Source organism: Chrysemys picta, chromosome 6, assembly GCF_011386835.1.
Source record: "Chrysemys picta bellii isolate R12L10 chromosome 6, ASM1138683v2, whole genome shotgun sequence".
Taxonomy (NCBI): Eukaryota; Metazoa; Chordata; order Testudines; family Emydidae; genus Chrysemys; species Chrysemys picta.
The window spans coordinates 36,478,404-36,503,939 of NC_088796.1; the positions used below are offsets into that span (position 1 = coordinate 36,478,404).

Here is a 25,536-nt window from a genome sequence, read left to right on the forward strand (position 1 = left end):
AATATTTTTATCCTCATTACTTAATCAGTTCCCCTCAATCTCATTTAGTGCACACTATCCATCGCCTCTTCAATGAATATAGAATTATTAATCTCCTTGTGGTCTTTTTCTAGAAAGCTCCTCACTGTGATAGGAGTGCCTCAAAAACATTCATCAGTTCTCTCCTGTGAGATAAGAGCATTATTATCCCTCATTTACAAAAGGGGAAGTTGAGACAAAGACATCCTGGAGGCCATTAGTAGCAAAGCCAAGGAGTTATTCAACCCAACTTCCAAACCCTGTGCTCATTCTTCCAAAGCACACTGCAGTGCCTGACACTTCAGTTGCTATTGTAAGTGTTCAGCATTTCTGCAAACCAGGCCCTGATTGTTTTAAGCTGGGCACCCAGAAAATGTGTACCATAGAACTAGTGGCCACCTGCCACATTTTTGGTTTAAATAACTTGCTTAGCATCTCCTCAGAGGACTGTGGCAGAGGCAGGGATAGAACTAGGGTTTCCTGTGTGGCATTCATATCCCTTAGGCTAGGTCTACACTAAAGGGGGGGGGGTCGATTGAAGATACGCGAATTCAGCTGCGCGAATAGCATAGCTGAATTCGGCGTATCCTATTCGACTTACCCCGCTGTGAGGATGGCGGCAAATTGACCGCCGCAGCTCCCCAGTCGATGGTGCTTACTCCTCCTGGTGAGGTGGGAGTAAGCGCGTCGATTCGGGGATCGATTTATCCGTCTAGATGAGACGCGATAAATTGATCCCCGAGAGATCTATTTCTACCTGCTGAGCCAGGCAGGTAGTGTAGACTAGCCCTTAGCTGCAGCCTATCCTTCTTTTCTTGCTTTCATTTGCCCTGATCTCTGCACGCCTTCCAACATCTAGAGCACAAGGCAGGCACCTGCAAACAGCATCATTCACTACACAGCCCTGTTTCATTCCCTGAGTACTGTCCATCCTGTATTCTAAAGCAGGCTGCCTGCTCCTAGGGTTCCTGTACAAAGTGCGCTGTTGCTAATGCTGCTTCATCCTTAGATGAAAATGTCCATGTTCAGTTATTTTGGCACTTTGCCAGAATTTTGCTGTGACCAAAAGCAACAGAGGGGGAAAAGGAGACTTTCTGATTTCTATCTGAGTCAAATCTGAATGGAATTTCTTGGGACAAAATAAAAAAGGCACTTTTCTGTCCTCAGCCATGCCAAATTTCAAAAGCCTGTTGCAGTGGAGGAGTTATAGATTCTGTAAAGAGGTCACAAGACTCTCTTTTTATAATGGAAAAAAATGTAGACAGCCTAACTATAGTGGCCACTACCGGCTCCCCACTACAGCGTGTGTGTCTGTTCCTGTTGAAACTATGGAGCAAACTTAAAGTAGACAACAGATAATTAATCAAATTGGGGATTTTAAAGACGTGTCATTACCATTGGTCTTACGTGCTGCATAAGGCCAGGTTTGGGCCCTCTGCTTGAGTCTGAATTTCAGCCTAAGATTCTGAGCACCTGTAATTCCAGGTTAAAGTTAATGAGATTTAAGGGGGCACAGCATCTCACAGAATTGGACCCTTAAATGTGAATACCAAAAATGCGTACTCTTGATGTCTGTAATGAAACAGGATTAACATCTGAATAGCCATGGTGATTTGTTTGTAAATATCTAGACAGAATAGAAAACCAAGTAGTGATGCTTGCTTTTTTTTTTTTCTTCCTGAGTCATCCATAGCTGAGGGTCCCTAAAATAGCTATTAGGTTGCTTCCTGCCACAACAGCCTCGTCCAACACAGCTGCACAGCATTCATTTGGAAGTGCTTGGTAAAATCACTCCACTAGCAGTAACAGTATTTCAGTCTTAAAGTATGTATTAAATGAGAAACAGCAAGCAGAATTCAATTCAATTAGCTTTGAATGTGAATATCTTTCCTTGTCATTCACTTTTTAACTGAAATCTGCTGTCTGGTCAAATGCATTTTTGTTTAAAGCCACAATTTTATTTTATTTTCTTAACTCTTCTTCCTTCTTTACCTCAGCGTAGCTCCTGGATTTGGAACATTGAATCTCTAGCAGGAAAACTAGTGATTTTCTGTAGCAGTATTTGATCTAAAGGGGATTTATTCTGTGTGCAAAGTAACTTTTATTCATTATTGGGAGCTGCAGAATAGAACCCTGAGGGACAAAATCTGCCTTTGAATGCACCCAGGCAACTCCCATTTATTGCATGGATATTTGACAAACTCTCTAGGGTTCTTTTTTACTGACCAATCTACCATTAAGGAAAAAGTAAATAATAGTCACTGTTGGTAGGAGACCCTAAAATCCAGTGTTTAATTCTCCCTCTCTTGGCTCTGCTGCAGAAGTTAACTCAGTGGATTTCTGCTGTGGCCCTATACTGATAATGATGTTGATGCACAAAGGATTTGATAAGGGGAATTGGGTGGTTGTAAGGACTAGTGGGCAATGGAGCCTTCCATCTCTGATTGAATATGGTTCAGATCAGTAGTGACTTACTGTTGTCATATGATGGCTGTCCAAGACTATGTCAAATGATTTGGCAAAGGCTCATTCTTCTGTACATCATACCAACCCACATCACAAAAACCATCACACTTGAATGAGAAAGATATGAATGAACATGAAGAACAATCTACTTTTTCATACTTAGAAGTGGTCCCACTAGATTAGGACTGATTTTAGGCTGAGTGGTGTGGGAAAGCATAGACAGCAGAAGTACCCATTCCTTTTTTTTAAACAGATGGTTTAGGCTTAGCGGACCAGCACTCTGTATTACAGAGTGGCTGGCCCCTTTAAGTCAAGCAGGTCCAGCTCGGCTGATGACAAGGCAGGTGCACCCAGGTTTGGCCTAATGAGAGTCTGGGTGACACCTGAGTTAGAGGATAAGAAGATAGCCGCACAGTGCCAGCTGGGATGGAGGAAGTTGTAGAAGCATAGCCCCAGACAGGGCAGGCCCTGCCCTGAGGAGAGCTAGTTCCTGTAGAGCATTCCCTGGCTTAGTTGCCAGAAAGAGTAACTGGAAAGTTGCTTGTAATGTTGGGGAAGAAGGTAGGTAGGCAGGCAGGCCCAGGATGGGCAGGTGAGGAATATAAAAAGACTGTGATATCCTCCCATCCCAGGCTATCATTCTGGCCAACTATTTCATTTCTGAAGGAACACTGAGGGCCTGAGGAAATGGGGATGGAGTACCTGAAGAACCTGGGGTGGAGAAGGAGGGCTTGGCTGTGGATTTTAAGTTGGGGCATTAAGGCTTGCTTTAGGACTGTGTGCAGTGTTATCTGGAATATTAAGACAGCAACCCTGTGGCAGATTTATATGTGGAATAAGGTGTTAGTGGAGTAATTGCTGAGACTTCTGGGGAGAGGTTGTCTAGTCATGGCTCTGGCCTGACAGGCCACAGTTGGCCACCAGAATGTATTCTGAGATTGCCCCCTCTGAAACAGTCTGGCATAAGCAGAGGGCTTGTTAAGAGGCTTACATAAGCAATAAATGTAAGCTTTATTTTAAGTACCCTTTTTAATTTGTGGCTGTCCTTACTCCTGCCATACATCCTTAAAGCTACATGTACAATTCAAAATGTGGGATTTTTGTTACATAACTCCCATAATGCTAATGGCCTATGCTTCATGGGGAGGATACCCTGCTTAGACCCTAGTCCCAAACTGTATGCAAATTTAATCACCAAGCTGCCTGTTTACCAAGGTACTTGATGTAACTCTAACAATGTCACTAGTCCCATTTAAGCTACTTGCATGATTAAGTACTTGTCTAATATTAAGCATGGGAGCAGTCCTACTGGTTCTGAGTGTAAGTACCTTGTTGAATTGGGGTCTTACTCTTCCTCAGAATAGACTCAGACTTTAAGGTCAGAAGGGACCATCATGATCATCTAGTCTGACCTCCTGCACATTGCAGGTCACAGAACCTTGCCCGCCCACACCTGTAATAGACCCCTAACCTCTGGCTGAAGTCCTCAAATCATGATTTAAAGACTTGAAGTTACATAGAATCCACGATTTACACTAGTTTAAACCTCCACATGACCCGTGCCCCATGCTGCAGAGGAAGGCAAAACACTCTTGCCACTAAGCAGGAGCCAAAGTGCGCTCCATTCTCCATATCCTCTTTCAGATATATAACAGGACACAGAGATTGTACAGGTGGGTGTATTCAAGAGTTGCTGTGGGTGGGACTCACTAGTTAAAGGCCTCAGCAATCCCAGTGCATGATGGTGAATACCCCTGTGAACCACTCCATCAAGCTCCACTACACAAGGTGCAGCCAGTGCTGCATGGCTCAGACATAGGTGCTGGAACTAAGTGTGCTGCCACATCTTCTGGCTTGAAGTGGTTTCCATCCTATACAAGGTTTACAGTTTGGTTTAATGGCTCTCAGCACCCCCACTATACAAATTATTCTTAGCACCCCTACTCTACAAATTACTCCTGGGCTCAGGTTCACATATCCAGAGAGTGAAAACCAATGTCCAGGTGTTCCTTTTCCCTTACACACTGGGTAAACCATCACATGTTCTATGGGAGCAGCCAGGAAATGTAGCTGCATCTCTAAGTGCTATGACCCAGTAGCCATGGCAACTACAGTGTTATGATAGATTACTCAGTCAGAAGCAGGACTCCAATAATTTACACTGTCCCTTCCTGACCATGGAATCCAGAGCATTGTGCTACATTACTGCTTTATTGGCTCCATAGCTAAACAGGCACAAAAAATAAGGCCCAGTATATCTTTTATTCAAGAAAGATGTTTACATTGGCATGGATCCTTTAGTACGCCTCCATTGTAATGTCACTGAATCCATTCTCCAGGCAGTCTGTGAAGCATTTTAACGTGTTATACATAACAAAGCAGACTTCCATCTTCTACCTGCTAGTACTCTCTCTCCCGCCTTGTTGTTATAAAACAGCAGGGCTAAGCCTGTTCTTTAACACGCTCCACAGGTTCACTGGCTTTCCCACATTTTGCTGGAAGATTTCCTCCTCTTGCTTGAGAATAGCATTCCTCTCAGAGAAATCAGATGCTGGTTGGTTAATCATTGAGCTCAATGGGCCCTGACTGTGGTCAAGTTTCTTTGCAACTCCCACAAGATGACCTAAATGCTGCAGAGATAGACCATTGACAAAAATGCATCAATTGGCTAATATCAGCGCCAGGATTTTGTTCAGTTTGCCTCTGTTGGCATCTGGGTTCTAGTTGGGTAGTTCTGGGTATAGTCTCGGGGTCTTTCTCAGTGGATGTGTATCTGGCATGCTGGGATTCATGCTTGACAAAACCTAAGCTTTGTCAAGTTTCAATTCCAGATCCACTGCCAGAAGAGGCAGTGGCTGTATTTCAGAGCTGGGTCTGGCAATTTGAGATTGTTCTTGATGGGTCTAGTGATTATATGACAAGAGACTGTCCACTAAAAAGAAACCATCCTTGATATCTTTATCTGCTATTTTGTTAGACCAGCAATAACATCACAACTTGTTGGGAACTCTGTATCCTAAGTGTTTTTGTTACGTACTATAATTAAATAACTTTTAAAAATAAAGCCAAATGAAGCAGGATGTAATAAATAAATATATTTAACTAAATAGAGCTATGCGGGTAAAAGACAGTTACAAAGATAAAGACTGTATCTAGGTGAAAGACCTTTATCTCTTATGATTATTTTCTCTCCAAAGCCCAATTCCAGAATGAGTCAAATGGCAAACAAAAGTGAGAGATAAGAGAGAATATTGTGTTCTAAAAGGTCACAGAAAAAAATAACATTAAGGAAGACTGCACTGGAGAAAACATTGTCAGAAATATGGGTGTTTCAAAATAGCTGCTGTTGTTGTATACACAAAAGGAGAGTTAATTTACTTTTTCCTAAAACTACAAACTTGAAAGGATGCATATGTTGATCAAACTATATTCTGAGAGAGAGAGAGGAATAGTGATCTTTATCTAAATGTATTTGTCTTCCCTCTGCCTTTTACTTTTCTCCTTTCTGTGGTCTTCCCTTATTTGTTGCTTTTAGAGGGTAATCTTTAATTTTAATGTTTTAAAATACATTTGAAACTTACATTTGATGTTATTGTGTCTTGAGTGCTTCTATTTAGCCTGTGGAGTAAAATCACATCAGATTTGTATGTCTTTAGTATTTATTATGATCACCAGCAGCAACCGATAAATCAGGAGAGAGGCTTTCTCTAATTTCATTATTTGTTTCAAAAGTAGTCTTGCAAAATATGACAGGGAACAGTCAAGAAGCTGGGGTTCTATTCCCAGGTTTGCCACTGATTTCCTGTGTCACCTTGAACGATTCTTGTAGGCAAATAAACTGCATTATAGAGGGTGAAAATGTGTTTTCCTAAGCTCTAACTGCTCTACATTCAGATAATCAGAATTTACAATTCTATCTGAAGGATAAAGTGCAAATATTAGATTAGCTTTTGTGGTGATATATTCATCAAGAGCTAAACTGAATAACGGTTGCACACAGGAGTAGCCACACAGCCAATAGTGTGTTTCTTTGTGTAAAAAAGTGCTTAATCAGGCAAGCAAGGGTTGTACAGTCTAGCCCCAAATATATTTGTAATATGCTCTCCACTTCCAACCCCCCTTTAGCTGACTATCTATCCTTGCCAATTGTTATAAATATCTTCACCTTTCTCCCCGACCCACAGATAACTTCCTTCTCTGGATTTTGGGAGACTCTGGAAGCTGAGCTCTTCTTACTGCTTCCTGTATAACAGCAGCTATCAGGGAGATCAGTAACTAATCCTGTGGCTGACAATTTCTGCTACCTGACTGCCTTCAAACAGCTGTTCCACAGCAATGCAGGCTGCAGCCATCATCATTGAAACTAGATACACATTTCCAGATGAAAAGACTTGTGCTATTTGTCATTATTTCATTTGCCAAATTTAGTCTATTTTTATCTGTTCACAAACATGTTTGAATTTCTAAGAACTTGCTCACTTTCTGTAAACATGTGTATCAAATTTATAAACAAACTTCGGGCTTTGGGAAATCTATTAATGGATCCCTTTAACTATTTGCTATTCATTATGGGTGGTGCGCCATTGGTTACCCTTACCTAAATCATGTGGTATTGCTTCTGCTCCCTAATTGCATGACTGAACTTTTTAAACAGGAGAAGAATGAATAGTAAATAATACATAGCAGAGACCCTTGCTTGTATGTGAATGTTCCTATTTGCACAGAGAACAGCCATTTCCCAAATATTGGTATGAACAAATAAGTCATTCATATGAATGCTTGCAAATAGCAAATCAAAAGGGGTGTGGTCATAAAGCAACCAGTCACTGAGAATGTGAGTGCATATTCATGACAGTTTTGTAGCATTTGCCCAGCTGTAGCACCTGCTTAAAGGGCTTATACACTGCAATCTGATTCCCTCAGATGATGGCACACAGTATGAAGCCAGCCAATTCATAACAACCTTCTACACTAAAGGGAGCTTTAGGCCTGGTCTACACTAGGCGTTTATGTCGAAGTTAGCGCCGTTAAATCGAATTAACCCTGCACCCGTCCACACTGCGATGCTATTTAGTTCGACATAGAGGTCTCTTTAATTCGACTTCTGTACTCCTCCCCGACGAGGGGAGTAGCGCTAAATTCGACATGGCCATGTCGAATTAGGCTAGGTGTGGATGGAAATCGACGCTAATAGCTCCGGGAGCTATCCCACAGTGCACCACTCTGTTGACGCTCTGGACAGCAGTGCGAGCTCGGATGCTCTGACCAGCCACACAGGAAAAGCCCCGGGAAAATTTGAATTTGAATTCCTTTTCCTGTCTGGCCAGTTTGAATCTCATTTCCTGTCTGGACATCGTGGCGAGCACAGCAGCACTGGCAACGATGCAGAGCTCTCCAGCAGTGATGGCCATGCAGTCTGGGAATAGAAAGAGAGCCCCAGCATGGACTGATCGTGAAGTCTTGGATCTCATCGCTGTGTGGGGCGATGAGTCCGTGCTTTCCGAGCTGCGATCCAAAAGAAGGAATGCAAAGATCTACGAGAAGATCTCTAAAGACATGGCAGAGAGAGGATACAGCCGGGATGCAACGCAGTGCCGCGTGAAAATCAAGGAGCTGAGACAAGGCTACCAGAAGACCAAAGAGGCAAACGGACGCTCCGGATCCCATCCCCAGACATCCCGTTTCTACGAGGCACTGCATTCCATCCTCGGTGCTGCCGCCACCACTACCCCACCAGTGACCGTGGACTCTGAGGATGGGATACTGTCCACGGCCGGTTCCTCAGACATGTTAGGGGACGGGGAAGATGAGGAAGGAGATGAGGAGGGCGAGGCAGTCGGCAGCTCTCACAACGCTGATTTCCCCGACAGCCAGGATCTCTTCATCACCCTTACAGAGATCCCCTACGAAGCGTCCCCAGCCGTTACCCCGGACACAGAATCTGGTGAAGGATCAGCCAGTAAGTGTTGTAAACATCTAAACATTTATTTTTAACAAAACAGGAATATTAACAATTAAAAGAATGGGTTGTTCATGATTAGTGTGCCCTAGGCGCTTAACGGTTTAGTAAGGGGCAGTGCAAGTTTTGAAAAGAAATCTAGCAATGTCCGGTTTTCAGTGATTGTCCTGCACAAGCCGCTCTACTGTGTATTCCCTGCTACTGCAGCTACAGTAAAATGCGGTCTATATGTGCGGGGATAGAGCAGTAATCCTCCTGGGACATCTCGATGAAGCTCTCCTGGAGGTAACTTGAAAGCCGTTGCATGAGGTTCTTGGGGAGAGCGGCCTTATTGGGTCCTCCGAAGTACGACACGTTGCCGCGCCACGAGATTATCAGGTACTCGGGGATCATTGCTCTGCACAGCAGGGCGGCATACGGCCCTGGTCTTTGGAGGCTTTCCCGGAGCATTCTCTCTTTGTCGCTCTCGGAGATCCTCATCAGGGTGATGTCGGCCATGGTGACCTGCTTTTAATTAGGTAGGGGAATGTTAGTGTTGGGACTGCTTTCCCGTTCCTTTACAGAACTGTCACCGCTGGTTTGCAGCCACGCGGTGGAGGCGGGAGAGGGGCAGCCGAAAGGGATCATTCCCGGGGACAGCCGCGAGGGGGTGGGACAGGGGCAGAGTTCCCGCTTGCCGGATTGCTGGCAGCAGGGACTGACATTGATTTAAATGTGAAATGAGGCCAGTGGTAATATAAAAGTTTTAAACTGCCACAAGTGTACGGCTTACCATGTCTGCCTGCAACAGAAATTCCGTTGTGCTGCCTCGCTTCTCAAATGTGCTGTTCAAGACCCCAGGCACAGAATGCGAAGGCCGAGAATTCGACCTTGTGCTGAGTGCGCATGTGAAAGGTGCTGTGCATGGTCTTGTTCACAGAGAAAGACTATGTTCTTTGTTCACAACTACATTTATCTTTCAGAGGAATTCACTCCCTTTTTCCCATTTCCACAGCCCCGTCTGCGACTGTCTCACAACCTAGCCTGGAATCACACTCCCAGAGGCTAGCGCGGATTAGGCGTAGGAAGAAGAGGACACGGGAGGACATGTTCTCTGAGCTTATGGCCTCTTCCCAAGCCCAGGCAGCACAGCAGACCCAGTGGCGGGAGAACTTGACCCGAATGCACCAAGCCAACATGGATCGGGAGGAGAGGTGGCGGCAGGAAGACCAGCAGGCGACTCAAACGCTGCTTGGACTACTGAGGGAGCAAACGGACACGCTCCGGCGCCTTGTGGATGTTCTGCAGGAACGGAGGCAGGAGGACAGAGCCCCGCTGCAGTCCATCTCTAACCGCCCTCCCCCGCCACCAAGTCCCATACCCACCTCACCCAAAGTGCAAAGAAGGAGAGGCGGCAGAGTCCCTGCTAACTCTCACTCCACCCCTGCAGAGAGCTCTAGTAGCAGAAGGCTCTCATTTCCCAAAATTTGAAAAGTTCTTTCCTTCCTGCCTGACACAAGCCCACGTCCAAGTTTCACCTCCCAATGCCATGTGTAGTTGATAATAAAAAATTCGTTTCTGTTAACTACTGTTTCAATCATGTTCTTTTGGAGGAGGAGGGGAAAGGGGGTTGGAAATTGGACAGGACAGTCTCCTTTGGCAGGGTACATAGTCGGGGGCAGGCACAGCAGCAGGGCACATACACAGTGCAGTGATGCAGTGACTAGTTGCCCCGGTTAGTCTGGGAGGTTGTTTTGATGTAATGTTGGGGGGGGGTGGGTTGCTCTGTGACTTTGTGGCGGGGGAGGGCAGTTACAGATCTTAAGCGCCGGTCCTTAGACAGGATCACAGAGCCACACAGCATGGGATCTGTAACCGTCCTCCCCCTGCCACAAAGTCAAATAGACCTCCCATACACACAGTCCCGATCAGGAGGGGTGACAGGCTCCGTTGAAACAAGCATCCCACCGCAGCGGAGCCTGTCAATCCTTGAGTTTAGAAGCTGCATTCGCATCACAACACTAGACCCGCCCCGCACCACAGTCTGCGTCCCAGTTTTAAAAAATTCCCGCTAAAACAGTATTAAAGAAAACGGTGTGCTTTAACAAAGTAGAACTATTTTTATTTCGACACGTGTGTTGGAGGGGGGGTGAAGGGGGTATGTAACTGGATAGGATAGTCAACATTACCTGGGTAAAGAAACGGGGGCAGGTTTAGCTTCTCAGTACACAAACTATAAAATCACAGGTTACCCTGCTCACTCAGGAACTTTGCTTTCAAAGCCTCCCGGATGCACAGCGCTTCCCGCTGGTCTCTTCTAATCGCCCGGCTGTCTGGCTGTGAGTAATCACCAGCCAGGCTATTTTCCTCAACCTCCCACCCCGCCATAAAGGTCTCCCCCTTGCTCTCACAGAGATTGTGGAGCACACAGCAAGCTGCTATAACAATGGGGATATTGGTTTCGCTGAGATCACAGCGAGTCAGTAAGCTTCTCCATCTCCCCTTGAGACGGCCAAAAGCACACTCCACCACCATTCTGCACTTGCTCAGCCGGTAGTTGAAGAGTTCTTTTTCAGTGTCCAGGGCGCCAGTATAGGGCTTCATGAGCCAGGGCATTAGCGGGTAGGCTGGGTCCCCGAGGATGACTATAGGCATCTCCACATCCCCAACAGTTATTTTGTGGTCCGGGAAGTAAATACCTTGTTGCAGCCGTCTAAACAGACCAGAGTTCCTGAAAACACGAGCGTCATGAACCTTGCCCGGCCATCCCACGTAGATGTTGGTAAAACGTCCCCTGTGGTCCACCAGTGCTTGCAGCACCATGGAAAAGTATCCCTTTCGGTTAATGTACTGGCTGGCCTGGTGGTCCGGTGCCAGGATAGGGATGTGAGTTCCATCTATGGCCCCACCGCAGTTTGGGAATCCCATCGCTGCGAAGCCATCTATGATCGCCTCCACGTTTCCCAGGGTCACTACCTTTGGCAGCAGTACATCAACGATTGCCTTCGCTACTTGCATCACAACAACCCCCACGGTAGATTTGCCCACCCCAAACTGGTTCGCGACTGACCGGTAGCTGTCTGGCGTTGCAAGCTTCCACAGGGCTATGGCCACTCGCTTCTGTACACTCAGTGCAGCTCGCAACCGGGTGTCACTGCGCTTCAGGGCAGGGGACAGCAACTCACAAAGTTCCAGGAAAGTTCCCTTCCGCATGCGAAAGTTTCGCAGCCACTGGGATTCATCCCAGACCTGCAGCACTATGCGGTCCCACCACTCAGTGCTTGTCTCCCGTGCCCAGAATCGCCGTTCCACGGCATCAACATGACCCATTGCCACTGTGATGTCCTCGGCGCTGGGTCGCCTGCTTTCTGACAGGTCTGTGCTACTCTCAGACTTCAGGACATCACCGCGGTGCCGTAGCCTCCTCGCCTGACTTTTCTGCATCTGCCTCAGGGAAACCTTTATGATAAGCTGCGAAACGTTGAGAGCGGCCACAACTGCAGCGATGGTCGCAGCGGGCTCCATGCTCGGAGTACAGTGGCGTCCGCGCTGTCAATGACTGGAAAAGCGCGCGAACTGTTTTCCCGCCGGCGCTTTCAGGGAGGGAGGGCGGGAGTGATGGACGGATGACGACAGTTTCCCAAAAGCACCCTCGACTCATTTTGTTACCCAGAAGGCATTGCCGGCTACACCCAGAATTCCAATGGGCAGAGGGGACTGCGGGAACTGTGGGATAGCTGACCACAGTGCACCGCTTCGAATGTCGACGCTATCACCGTTAGTGTGGACGCACAAAGTCGAATTACTGTCCTTAGTGTGGACACACACGTTCGACTTTGCAATATCGATTACAAAAATTCGATGCAAGTAAAATCGAACTACTCTCGTAGTGTAGACAAGGCCTTAGAGACAAAACGTTCCAGAAACATTACAGCATTGTAAACCAGTGATTGGTTAAATGCTGTGGTGTCAGATCACCTTCTGGGGCAATGCTTTGTTTTCAAGATTGGAGTGCTGTCAATAGCTTACCACCAGTTCAGCTGGCTGGCCTACAGTTCAAGTGTTTAGCTGTTGGTTATGACTATCGTTGGGTTATTTAAGTCATCCCATGCCTGCAGACTCTCTCATTGCACCCACATCATGTGAGTGCATGAACAAAAAGTGAGCAACATAAAGCAGAACATGAAGGTGCCTGTTGGAAGACATATAATAAAAAACACTAAGTGGCAAATCCCACCAATTTGCACTATGCACATTTCTTTGTCCCAGCAGTACAAAGGGTAACACCTCATTATTGTTCCTGAAAATTTGTATGCCTCTGAAAGAAAGAAAGAATACATGAAAAAAGTTGTTTATGCTGAGATACTATTTTGGTTGTTCGGGGTGCAGCGAGGATCCTTCTGTCATTGTTTATTGGAAAACCTAAAATTTTAATGCAAGAAGATCACACATACAAAATATAAAGACCAAAACATCCTACTTCATATTCTATTGATATAACCCCTTTATAGAACACTCTCAGCTAACAGATTATTGTGAGTCTGTAAACTCTGAAGTAAGTATTAACATATTAAGAAAGACTCTGTTAGGCTAAATCCAGGAATCTATCAAAACTTTAACCCTTTAATTCTCCAGTGTAGTGTCTATATGGTGAATTCAGAGTATCTATTTCATAAGAAATTCTAGAATCAAATCTCTGAACATGTCAGTCTGTTTCAAATATGTTTAAGACTTTAAAGTATAACAATGCCCAAATGAGCAGTATTTTACAACAACAAAAAAGTGCAATCAGTTTAAGATCCTTGTGATATCGTCTTCAGACAACGCACAGTCAACATGTGAAACTCTTTGCCAGAGGATGTTGTGAGGGCTAAGACTATAAAAGGGTTCAAAAAAGAACTAGATCGATTCATGGAGGATAGGTCCATCAATGGCTATTAGTCAGGATGGGCAGGGATGGTTTGTCAGAAGCTGGGAATGAGCGACAGGGAAAGAATCACTTGATGATTATCTGTTCTGTTCATTTCCTCTGGGGAACCTGGCATTAGTCACTGTTGGTAGACAGGATACTGGGCTAGATGGACCTTTGCTCTGACCCAGTATGTCCATTCTTTTGTTTTTTTCCCAAACAAACCTTTAAAAGAATCTTAAAGAAGTCACCAGTGTTTAAAATCTCTGTTGTCTCCAGTTGCAGTTGAGCACAAATATAATATACCTTGTTTTGACAGAGAACTGGCTCGATCTATCTTCTTTCTTGTTAGGCATTTACCTTGAATCAATACAGAATTTCAATCACAAATTTTACAGAGTTGGATTTTTTTTTAAACACACGCACACTTTTAAATTTAAGTATTGAATGGGGCCAATATTGCACATATTACAGATTGCATTTATTCTTCTCATGTCTCAAGTGACTGAAAGATAAATGTGAATTGGTTCATGCAGAAAGAAATAATCAAATGCATAAATACACGGCTCTATCATGCCCTTGATAAAAACACTTCACTCCTATTTACATCCCAACATAGTGAAGCTGCTTTGGGCAGTCAGGGAGGAATTTTAAAGGAGCTGCACAGTGTTGAAATTAAATCTTGCAGGCTCAGATATTTTTGTCACTATGGACTTGTTTTGTATTTAAACCATTTGCCTACAGATATGGACTACATCTGCAGTATATAATATACCACATTTGTAGATGGTGATATCTTTGTGATAAATTGCTGTATTCATACACCTTCTCCATCTCCATGGGACAACTTCTAGCTTTCCAAACTTTTTAGCACTTTCACACTGTTGCCTTTTCCAGTGGTATAGCTGTTTTGTTTCTCACCTTCAATATATACCAACTCTTAAAATCATGACATTAGTATGTATAGCGAAGCTGATTAGATGACTTTCAGAAGTTTCTAAAATTAGATATATTTTCCTCTCCAGCAGAGAACTGACCATTTGGACCCAAGATAATTAAGGGTTAGGGCTTTAGAGGCTGAGGGCTCTGAAAAACAATGTCCATAAAAATGTTTTAAATGATCTCTAAAATAAGAAAAATATTTGTTCTGTAACATATGTGGCATATGCAAAACACATGATGGTTTGTGTAACATACAGGTTTTATTAGCCTTCATGTGGGATAACCTACGCAAATCATTTGTGACTTTGAGTTTCACCACTCATGAGTAATTCCAAACACATGCTGTAAAGACCTTTATAATCCACTGTCACAGTCTCTCTCGTTCACTCTGTGTGTGTGTGTGTGTGTGTGTGTGTGTGTGTGTGTGTGTGCATGCCAATATTACAATGGGAAGGGAAAGTGGGTAAAGACGTTAAAGGAATGGACTCTCAGTAAAAGGAGAAGATCAAAGAAAGACAAATGGTGGAAAATCTGGGGAAGATTGCAATTTTATTATTTGTCTACAGTAGTGCCACAAGCCCCCATCTGGGGTCAAATCCATTGTACAAACACATGGTAAGAGACAGGCCCTATCCCAAATAGCTTAAAACAGAAAAGAGAGAAAAAGGATTGGGGGATGGAGGTGAATGGAGTTGCCCCAGCAGGTCTGTGTCAGAGGCAGGAATAGAACCTTATTCACTGGACATGCTGTCTCCTGAGATGTATATCAGACCTTTAATGTTAAATTCCACTCAGGGTCCTATAGGATTTTAGAAATTTTCTTGTGCTAGGCTAGAATATTCAGATGGTGATTCCAGGCCATTTAAAGTATTTATATCAATTTGCCAGATTAAGGCCATGATTCAGAAAGGGAGTAATCCATTCCCACTGAAGTCATTGCATTTTTGTGCATGCTTGAAGTTGTGTGCTTAAGTACCTTATTAACTCAAGGCCTGACCAGGACTGCGAAACTAGTATTTACAAACAAAAAAATGCTTCTCAGAAGCCCCAAGCGTCATCTCATTGTTCAAGAGTTTGTTGAGAACAACCACTTACCTTCCACAAGAGAATAATAGTAGAGAAATACTGCAGAGCTCAATACATAAAGCACTTGAAAACAAGGCGGAACAGGGAAGAAAACCCGTACTGAATTGTTGTTCAGCTATTTCGCTGCTGACTTACAAAACATAAATGCGCTTGCGTATAGAAAAACATATCAAATGCAAAAACTAATGCTAGTGCAAGTGCAATGGTAAAATTGAGAAGTCATGAACCCAACAGTTAGAAATTACAAAAAGTAGTGGAGTTTTAAGTGCAACATTAATTGCCAATCCAGTATCTTGGTATTGTGAACTTTATATATAAAATCAGTACGTTATTAATTAAAGAAATTGGTTACATTTTGTATCAAGCTACTAGGAAGAACAACAAGGAAATAGTGTTCTCCTTTTTCAAATACAGCCCACCACTCCCAACACTTGAGGCATTGATACTAGGGTGGTAGTAGAAGCACTGGAGAATAATGTGGGGACCTGTATTGCAGAGGCAGAGAGCGAGAATAGGATGTAATTATTTCTCTGATCCTATGGCTGTATTTTGTTATGGTGATTAATGCCTGCATTTTATGTAACTTGCGTTGTGTAAATAACCCTGTGGCCTTTCCCTTCCCGTGCTGGTTGGTGGCTCTGAGTTAATAAATGGAAAAGGTGCCTGGAGGGTGGACCTGGGGGGTTGGGCTAATGCGAATTTTGCTGCTGAGCTTCCTAGGAGACGCTTGCTGCTGCCGCCACTTCCTTCCATCGCTGCTGCCTGCCTGAGTGAAAAGTCATCCATCTACACCCTGACCTCAGCCCCTAAGCCCCAGCCAGCACTTTCTCCGCCGAGTCACGCCTGTCCCACTCCCTCTGCCCTGCATCCCTTGCGGGCTACACTTGGGAACCACCTTCTCTGGCGTTGCCGATGGAGCTGTACGGAAAGGTAAGGCAGATGGGCAGCCCCTCCCAACCGATTCAGCGTCTCTCTCCTTAGCCAATCTGGCCCTCTGTTGTCTTGCCAAACAAAGTATCCACCCAAATAACGGCTTTGTGTAAAAAGCTAGAAGCTGGAGCGAGGGGGAGGGGGGTTAGACCCGAATCCTCTTGGCCAGCTGAAATGCGATCACCTCGGGAAACAATGTATAAACACTCCGAATTCGGGCTGAACTGGTAAGCCGGTGCCTTGTAGGGAGATGGTGGGGAGGCTGGGGGGGGTGGGGGGGGAGACCAAGGTATCGCGTGTAGCGCTAGGTCCCCGGCACTGCTGGACCCGCCCCTTGGCTGCTCTGTGGGGCTGCTGCAGCGGGGCTACTCATCCCACTCGGCCACTTCCAGCGCCCAGCTGGGAGAGGAGTTTGCAGCGCTCCCCTTGGCTGAGCGCGCAGCCCCAGCGCCTCTCTGCCCAGGCACTGGACTGGGCGACACCCGCTCTAGCTTCCCCAGCGCCTCTGCACGCGGGGCTGGAGGAGGAGGAGGGGGGAGGCGGAGCCGGGGCACGGGGAGGGAGGAGGGGCCCGCGCTGAGCGTTCTGGGAGTTGTAGTTCTTGCCCTTCCCGGCTTGCCTTTGCTTGCTGCCGCTGAAGGGAGCAGCGCGGACTACAGCTCCCATGGGTGGGCAGGGGGCGCCCGGCCAGCCGTGGGAGCGGCCGGAGGGACAGCTCCGGTGCTGATCCCGCCGCCGGTTTGTTAGCAAACGCCGGGGGAGCGCGCGGGGCGTGCTGTGGCCGCGCTCGCTGCTCGGCTGGACCCACCCGGCACGGGAGGCAGCCAAAGGACGCGGGCTGAGGATGAGGCACGAAGCTCCCATGCAGGTACCTCGCTGAAGGGGAGCGAGCGGAGAGCGAGCAGCCGCACGCTGCCTTCCTGGCGCTACGGACACACACGGGGTGGCGGGCGGGGGGACCGCTTGGGCCAGCCGCAGCCGAGTAATCGCGTTAGCGGTTGCTTACCTTGCGCTGCTGCGCAGAGCGGGGACCGAGCCCTTGTCTTGTAACCGCCGCGGGGGCTTGGGCTCCGCCGGGCTGGGAGCGAGCGAGTGTCGCTTCTGAGCCTCTCTGCGGTGGAAGGGAGGGAGGCGCACCCCACCTCGCCTCTCCGGACGGCTCTCCCTGCCTGCCCGGTGCTTGGCAGTTGCCTGGGTCAGTGGCCCGCTCGCTTCAGGGCGACCCGCGCCCAGCGAGGCTTTGCACAACTGTGCGGGGGTGGGGGGACACGGACTGCAAATAATTCCCATTCCTGGAGGCACTCAAGTCAAACACACGCCTGCTTGCTCCCAGTGCCATTTCCCCACCCAGCCGGCGCTCGCTGCTGGCAAGGCATGAGGGGTAGCTGTACGCCCGCTGGCCCTGATGTCCTTTTGTGCCACTCGCACGCTGGGGTGGGGGCATGGGAAAGCCCTCGATATTCAGTGACCCCCCCCCCCAGTGCTTCGTTTTCTAGCCAGCCACCGTGGTAGTGTTACTTTTTAAGATTTATGATCAGATATGTGTGCTGCATTAGGAAGCGCACCAATCTCTTCAGATATTAAGCTCCTTTGTGAATGAATCTAAACTCCTCTGTAAGTCAATTAATTATAAGTTTTTTTTGGGGTGGGGTGATATGCAGTGAGTTCTTCGCTGCATGCAAAGCAAGTTAACTGGAAATGGCTATCTGTTTATTAAACGAGCAGTTATCCATCTGCATCAAAGGATGATGTCTTGTTGATAGAATTTGAGATAAGAATAGGATAGCCCTTTCTTAATTGTTTTTGTGTAGGGAAAAATCTCTCTCTTTGCACTGGAGAAAGAGACGGATATTCAGATATTATTAATTGACATTGTCACGCACTGTCACGCCTCAGGTTAGTTGGTGTTTTAAATCCATTTATATGAAATTACTTAATTTATTTTAGGTTTTTTTGTATTATTTATTTATATTGTCCTAGCACATAGGAGCTCAAGTCATGGGCCACAACTCCATGCTGTACATCTGAACATATGATTTTTAATGGAAAATCAATCATGTTTACATTAGTAGCAATCAGTCATATTGATGTTATATAATTTAACTAACCTCTTTACAGTTGTGCTGTAAGTTAAGTTTTGAAGTGCAACCATGGCAGCATATGTTTTCTCTTTCAGTATTTATGGTATTGCTGCTATTATCTTGAGTTGCTACTGTAACAGTAGTAGAACTTCAACATGAAGGGGGTGAAATATGCGTCCCGTTTAATATAAATGTACAAAAAGGCAGCTAAAATATTGGATAACACTGCTGTGAATCCCACAATTGAAGCTGGATTTATTTGACTTCGAAAGGTGAATAATAAACCCATAAACCTTTTTTAGATCAATTGCTTATATATCACGTGCTGAAATCTTTCAGCCAAAGAGGCACATTAGAAATAAGCCAATCTACCATAAGCATTTCTATCAGTTTTCTGGCTAGAAAGCAGAGTTGGTTAAGATGCTGTTTAAAATATAAAGTTCTGTTTGGTTAGTACATGAGTATTTTCACTGTGTTCCTTACACTTAAATATATTTACATATTAAAATAATATTTTGAATTAAATGGTTTTGGAGATCCTTTTGCAGAAAAATAGGTTTGTATATTACAATGAAAATAGAAGATTTTGCTTGTCAGTGGAAGAAAGTGAATGTTAGGTTCCTATTGGATTAGTTATGTATCACAGATGTTGGATTTATTGTGGAAAAGCTTGTTAAATAGCTATAGAAACAAAATGATTGTACAAAACTAAACTAACTAAAGACAATCGCAGAGAAAGAAAAATCCAGGATCTGTAAAAATATATTTGTCATATTATGTTAAAATCACATTGATTTTTATATGAGCAGGCAAATATGAGATTGTTACTGCAAATACAATTGTCCATTGTTATAAAAAACAGTGGAAAACAGTGGCTTAGTATAAAAATGACAAAAAGGAGCTATAAACAAGTGTAATGTTTTTTCTTAAAGGTTGGTGAAAGGACAAATAATGTATGTTTCAGCATGTCTCATCCAAAACTATAATTGCACAGCATCTGGGTTTCTCCAAGATATGAAAATGCAATCAGGCAGATTAATTCAGATTAGTTGTCATTTCCATTTAGAGGCTGCAATTCAAATGCTTCTTTCCACCATCCCCAGCATGTCTAAAAACTATTCTTATTAAATCTTCAAGCAAAATACAGTTCTGCTGTGGGGTCTTCTTCTAAAGAGACATTTCTTTTTCTAACTCTAATTTAGTACAGTTCACAGTCCTTGTCCAAATGAGATTTTGGATTGACTGAACTAATTGCCCGCTTTACTTATTTTATCTGTAAAGAAAGACTTTTAGTTACCTGGTTTCCTGTTTGAAGCATATGATATATCTCTTTCTTTAAGCTCTACAGCTTTATAAAACAGTCTGTTATAGAGTAAATGTAATTCTCTGTTGCTAAAATCTCTCAATTGCAAAGAAACAGGAAGAATGATTAATTGTGTCTATGGATCAAGAAGAAAACCAAGTCACCAGGCAGTATAAGAACTAGTTCTTCCTTTACAAATCAACTAATAATTAAAAACATAATCTGAAAATATAATAAAAGATGAGATAATGGGCCATCTCAGTGGTACTGATCTTTTGTGCATACACAAGTTCCTTGTTTAAATCCCAAACACAGTCTATTTGTCTTTGGGCCAACGAGGTCTAAGATGCCTGGGAAGAAAGGACTCTCAATGCTTGTGTATAAAACTATATGCAATATACCCATGTGCACATACATCACTGCCCTCTGCCGGATGGAATCAGAGTTTGTGATGATTTTTTCTTACCATTTTAGTCACAAATTTAAAAAGAAAATAGATGTCTTAATATTACTAACAGTTAGGTGGAGGATTGTGGTTTTGGAAGCAATAGTGCTGAATTCTGTTCACTGTGCCACATAAAAGCAGTGTGGCTGGCATGTGAGGTGGCTGTATGTATGCAGGCATGGATTGTAGGAGGTGACTAAGCATACATTGTTCAATCCTGACTTATACAGCTGATTAAGGAATGGCAATAAAGGCTTGAAAAGGAATTTTGCCTGGTTAGAATCATATTGACTGAGATTTGGGACTTTGATGGAAGGGGTAGACTGTTATATTAGTGATGAGTAAACGGATTTGGGAGAAATAGAAGCGCTAACCTCTTTTCAAATATCATAGAATTGGAAGGGACCTCGAGAGGTCATCTAGTCCAGTCCCTTGCACTCAAGGCAGGACTAAGTATTATCTAGACCATCCCTGACAGGTGTTTGTCCAACCTGCTCTTAAAAATCCCCAATGATGGAGATTCCACTACCTCCCTAGGCAATTTATTCCAGTGCTTAACCACTCTGACAGGAAGTTTTTCCTAATGTCTAACCTAAACCGCCCTTGCTGCAATTTAAGCCCATTGCTTCTTGTCCTATCTTCAGAGGTTAAGAAGAACAATTTTTCTTCTCCTCCTTGTAACAACCTTTTATGTATTTGAAAACTGTTATCATGTCCCCTCTCAATCTTCTCTTCTCCAGACTAAACAAACCCAATTTTTTCAATCTTCCCTCATAGGTCATGTTTTCTAAACCTTTAGTCATTTTTGTTGCTCTTCTCTGGACTTTCTCCAATTTGTCCATATCTTTCCTGAAATGTGGTGCCCAGAACTGGACACAATACTCCAGTTGAGGCCTAATCAGCGCAGAGTAGAGCGGAAGAATTACTTCTCGTGCCTTGCTTACAATACTCCTGGTAATATATCCCAGAATTATGTTTGCTTTTTTTCAACAGCGTAACACTGTTGACTCATATTTCGCCTGTGATCCACTATGACCCCCAGATCCCTTTCCTCAGTACTTCTTCCTAGGCAGTCATTTCCCATTTTGTATGTGTGCAACTCATTGTTTCTTCTGAAGTAAAGTACTTTGCATTTGTCCTTATTGAATTTCATCCTATTTACTTCAGACCATTTCTCCAGTTTGTCCAGTTCGTCCGCAAACTTTATAAGTGTACTCTCTATGCCATTATCTAAATCATTCATGAAGATATTGAACAGAACCGGACCCAGAACCGATCCCTGCAGGACCCCACTCATTTTGCCCTTCCAGCATGACTCTGAACCCCTGATAACTACTCTCTGGGAATGATTTTCCAACAAGTTATGCACCCACCTTATAGTAGCTCCATCTAGATAGTATTTCCCTAGTTTGTTTATGAGACGGTCATGCGAGACAGTATCAAAAGCCTTACTAAAGTCTATCATAATAGACTCACCTGGAACCTTTTTGTAAGGACTGTTTTGAATTGGTAGAAGTATTTTCCTTGTATCTCACAACAATTCTCTCTAGCTTTCCTGATATTCTGCAAATTCAACTGGAAGGTCTCAATAGTTCAGGCATTTTTTCCCTTGGGCTGGCTGCTGCATTCAGAGTTTGTATGATCCTGCACCCTGCTGGAATTAGAGGCATGAAATGCATTCTGGGGCACACCTGAGCTCAGGAGGCCTCAAAGCATGTGAGATTAGAAGATGGCAATTGGCTTACCAGAGAATGCCAGATCTGCTGAGTCCCTACCATGGACTTGGCAGGTCATCAGATCAGAACAATGGACCTATTGAAGCTGGTTGAGCTGGAGAGGGAAGCGGGGTTAAGAGGGAGTTAGTAAAAGCAATGTGTGAATTTATCTCTACCAAGGAAGAAAATAAGCATATTTTCCTCAGAGCTTTTCACATGCTACTGCCACCCATGATGGTTGTGCTCATACAAAGGTAAACAAAACAAGGCTATGCTGGCTTCTACTGCATTAGAAATACATCAAAACAAAATGGAGAAGGACAACGGCTCTTTTGAGGCTACTACAAAATTGTGAGGAATAAAGCCAAATAAAAGCTATACAAGTACAGCAGTTAATATGGCCACATGTCTCTTAGCATTCAGCAAAACTATCTGATCCTTCCCAATTTATTTAACTTTCTGTTAACAACACAGGAAATGTTGTCCTGGAAAGATGCATGTAACATTTTCCACACATTTTAAATGACATTGTGGGATCTTGATTGCCTGACTGGCTAGGGGTATGTTCACATATTGTACACAGAATGTTTAGTTGCAAGGGTGGGTTTCTTGCTGAGGATGCAGGCGTGTATTTCTGTGCTATGGACTAGACTGCTCCTCAGAATGTGTCTGTCTTAAACAACATTAGTGGAGCCTCTTACAAACATTGTGAAGCTGCCCCCCCCCCATGATTTGTTGACATGAGGCGCAAACAGAGGCAGGTACTTGCAAACTTGGCTGCTTTGCTGGAGAAAACATATATTAAGGTCATCCATCTAATAGTACTTTACAGTTCTAATAGCACCTCCTATCTGTAGCTGTCACTGTGCCGTACCTACATTAATGAATGAAACCTCAAAACACCTCAGAGGCAGGTAAGCATCCTCTGATGTTGCTAAGTATTATCATCACCATTTGACCCCTGGGGAAGCCAAGCCACAAAGAGGTTAAGGTCACATAGGCAGTCTGTAGAAAAGTGAGGAATAGAATCCCGATTTCCAGGTCTGTGCTTTAAACACAAGACTATCCTTCTCATCATGATTATGCCAACCCGCCATAGAGGGCATGAAGGGATCTTGTGTATGAGGCTCCTGGTCACATTTTAGCCATTTTAGAAAAGAGATGGAGCTTACACATCAAGGCCAAATTGAGCAGTGATTTACATTCCATATAGTCCTGTTAGACTGGGACCACTCAGACTGTAAGTCTTGTCTGAACTTGGCATATTACTTCTCATTGCTGAAACTGTTTTTACCATTGCTCTAACTACGAATATGCCTGACTATTAATAGAAAAAGTAAAGGAACCACAGTATGCCTTCAGGTGTGAGGAATTATCATATCAATGGGGTGAGTGGGAGGCTGTTTCTTTGTAGTAAATAGTAGTAGTAATTCTTGAATCAGAGGGCGTCATTATATATAGAAAGGCAATGCTGTTCTTTGAAACATTCTATAAATCATTATAACTGAAGAAACCAACCAATGTCTGTCCTTGCGAGGGGGAGAAATGGGATTCTTCCCACACACAATAGTAGGCTTTGCTTTTCTCTTAAGAAAATATTATTTTTTATAATTATATAAAACAAAATATTTGTAAAATATATAAAGGAATGAGCCCAGGCATGTCCTAGCCAATCAGGAATGTTGCCCTTTTCATCCTATTTTGTATGGGGGCTTTCATTCTGTATGGCACAAGTGCAGTGTGTTCCAGGCATATAAAGGCAAGATGAAGGGATAAGCATCACAAAGAGTTCAGGCGAACTCAGTCCTGCCTTAATGAGAACATTGTTGCACTGCCATCAATTCTGTCTAGGAGTAGGGTCCTGTAAGGCCAAACAAAGGAACATGACTAAGTGCCTCGTTAGCATGGTGAGTGTCACATGTAAAGCCATATCTCTTCAAACACCCTGTGGCGGGGCGAGTGCCCCACCCCCCATGTGAGAGGGGGCTAGAGTAGGCCAGAGTGGCTGCGCAGGCTGGCAGCCAATCAGGAAAGGGCTTACTGAAAGCCAATCAGGGCCGACATTAGAGCCAGCCAATCAGGGCTAGGCTAGGCCCTATACAAAGGCTGCCCAGAAGAGCAGCAGGCAGTCTGTCCCAGACCTTCATGGGGGAAGGTCTATCTCCAGAGCGGGGAGACTAGCACCACAGACAGCGCAGTGCTGGCCTGGCTCAGGGAGCAGAAGGGATCTCTAGCTTGTAGCCTGCCAGGCTGCAGGTCCTGAAAGGGAAGGGCCTAGTGGGTGCAAGGGGCCATAGGGGAAGCGGCCCAGGGAAGAGGACAGATGAGGGGAGAGAAGGAGGACAGCGAGGCTGCTGCCAGAGGGTCCCTGGGCCGGGACCCAGAGTAGAGGGCAGGCCTGGGTCCCCACTTCCCCGTTGAAGTACACCCAGTCATCGGCCGTGGGGAGCGGCCATCACAGACTACACCAGAACCCTGACAAGGGGGATTAGACTTGGGTGTGGGGTTGGACATGGTAGCTGGGGCACAGAGAGACTGCTGATCAACCTCCCCGGGAAGGGTGTGTGGATGGACTAAGGGGCACTGCCGGAGGGCAGTGGTCCTGAAGAGGACGCTGTGAGCTGGTGAGTGACATGGGCTCAGACGCCAACCAAGGGTGAGAAAATGGGCGGGACACCACCAGGAGAGGGCGCTCCACTAGACTGAGCTAATTCCTGGAGGCAACCAGCAGGAGGCGCTGCGGTGGTGAGTCCCAACCCTGTCACACACCCTCATTCAGGGATCAGTTCTTGACCCTACATTATTTAACATTTTTATCAATGACCTGAAAGAGAACATAAAATCATCACTGATCAAGTTGGCAGAGGACAAATATTTGGGAAGTGGTAAATAATGAAGAGGACAGGTTATTTGTACAGCGTGATCTGGACTGCTTGGTGTGCAAGCAAACAATATGCATTTTAATAAAGCCAAAATGTGAATGTGTATCTAGGAACAAACAATGTAAGCTATACTTTCAGAATAGGGGTCTCTATTCTGGGAGGCAGTGACTGAAAAAAGTTTGGGCGTCATGGAGGATAATCAGGTGAATGTGAACTCTGAGTGCGAAGAATGTGGCCCAAAGGGCTAATGCAATCTTTGGATGCATAAACAGGGGAATTATTTGTCACTGGTGTGATTGTCTGCTGGAATCTGTGTCTAATTCTGTTGTCCACAATTCAAGAAGGATGTTGATAAATTGGAGAGGGTTCAGAGAAGAGTCACAGGAATGATTAAAGAATTAGAAAACATACCTTATAGTAACGGAGTCAAGGAGCTCAATCTGTTTAGCTTAAGAAAGAGAAGGCTAAGGAGTGACTTGATCGCAGTCTATAAGTACCAAATGGGAACAAATAGTTGATAATGGGCTTTTCAGTTTGGCAGAGAAAGGTACAGAGTAATAAAATCCAAGGTCTAGAAGTTGAACTAGACAAATTCAGACTGGAAATAAGGTAATTTGTTTATTTTTTATTTACCCTCACTGTAAAAAAAACAATTTACCAAACTCGTGGTGGATAGTCCATCACTGTGCATTTTTAAATGAAGGTTGGATTTTTTTTGAAGAGATAGGCTGAAGTTCAAAAGGAATCATTTTGTGGAAGTTCTATGGCCTGTGTTATACGCTTTTATAGGAGGTCAGACTAGAGGATCACAGCCTTGGAAT

The 25,536-nt window shown here is 44.5% G+C and overlaps 2 protein-coding genes across 4 annotated transcripts in view; both read left to right on the forward strand.

Annotated features, from left to right (window-relative positions):
- The first annotated feature begins 7,465 nt into the window (after positions 1 to 7,465).
- On the forward strand, positions 7,466 to 10,007 carry LOC135984253 (uncharacterized). The gene is made up of 2 exons (XM_065599003.1): positions 7,466 to 8,443; positions 9,438 to 10,007. Exons 1-2 carry the CDS (start codon positions 7,867 to 7,869, stop codon positions 9,911 to 9,913), a joined length of 1,053 nt encoding a protein of 350 aa, XP_065455075.1. The 5' UTR covers positions 7,466 to 7,866; the 3' UTR covers positions 9,914 to 10,007.
- Positions 10,008 to 16,062: 6,055 nt separating this feature from the next.
- The window catches only part of RAB3C (RAB3C, member RAS oncogene family), a 207,796-nt gene continuing 198,322 nt past the window's right edge, over positions 16,063 to 25,536 (forward strand). Inside the window, exon 1 of one of the 3 annotated variants that reach the window (XM_005306604.5) lies at positions 16,063 to 16,289. In XM_005306604.5, coding sequence (XP_005306661.1) covers positions 16,272 to 16,289 — 18 coding nt within the window. In that variant the 5' untranslated portion in view covers positions 16,063 to 16,271. Of the gene's footprint in view, positions 16,290 to 16,892; positions 17,158 to 25,536 lie in introns of those variants that run through there. The other 2 variants (XM_005306603.5, XM_065599004.1) reach the window with 2 other exon arrangements.

Coding starts and splice junctions, on each gene's coding strand:
- LOC135984253 (XM_065599003.1), top strand. CDS start 7,867: ATGCAGAGCTCTCCAGCAGTGATGGCCATGCAGTCTGGGAATAGAAAG. Junction 8,444..9,437: donor ATCTGGTGAAGGATCAGCCA/GTAAGTGTTGTA, acceptor CCATTTCCACAG/CCCCGTCTGCGACTGTCTCA.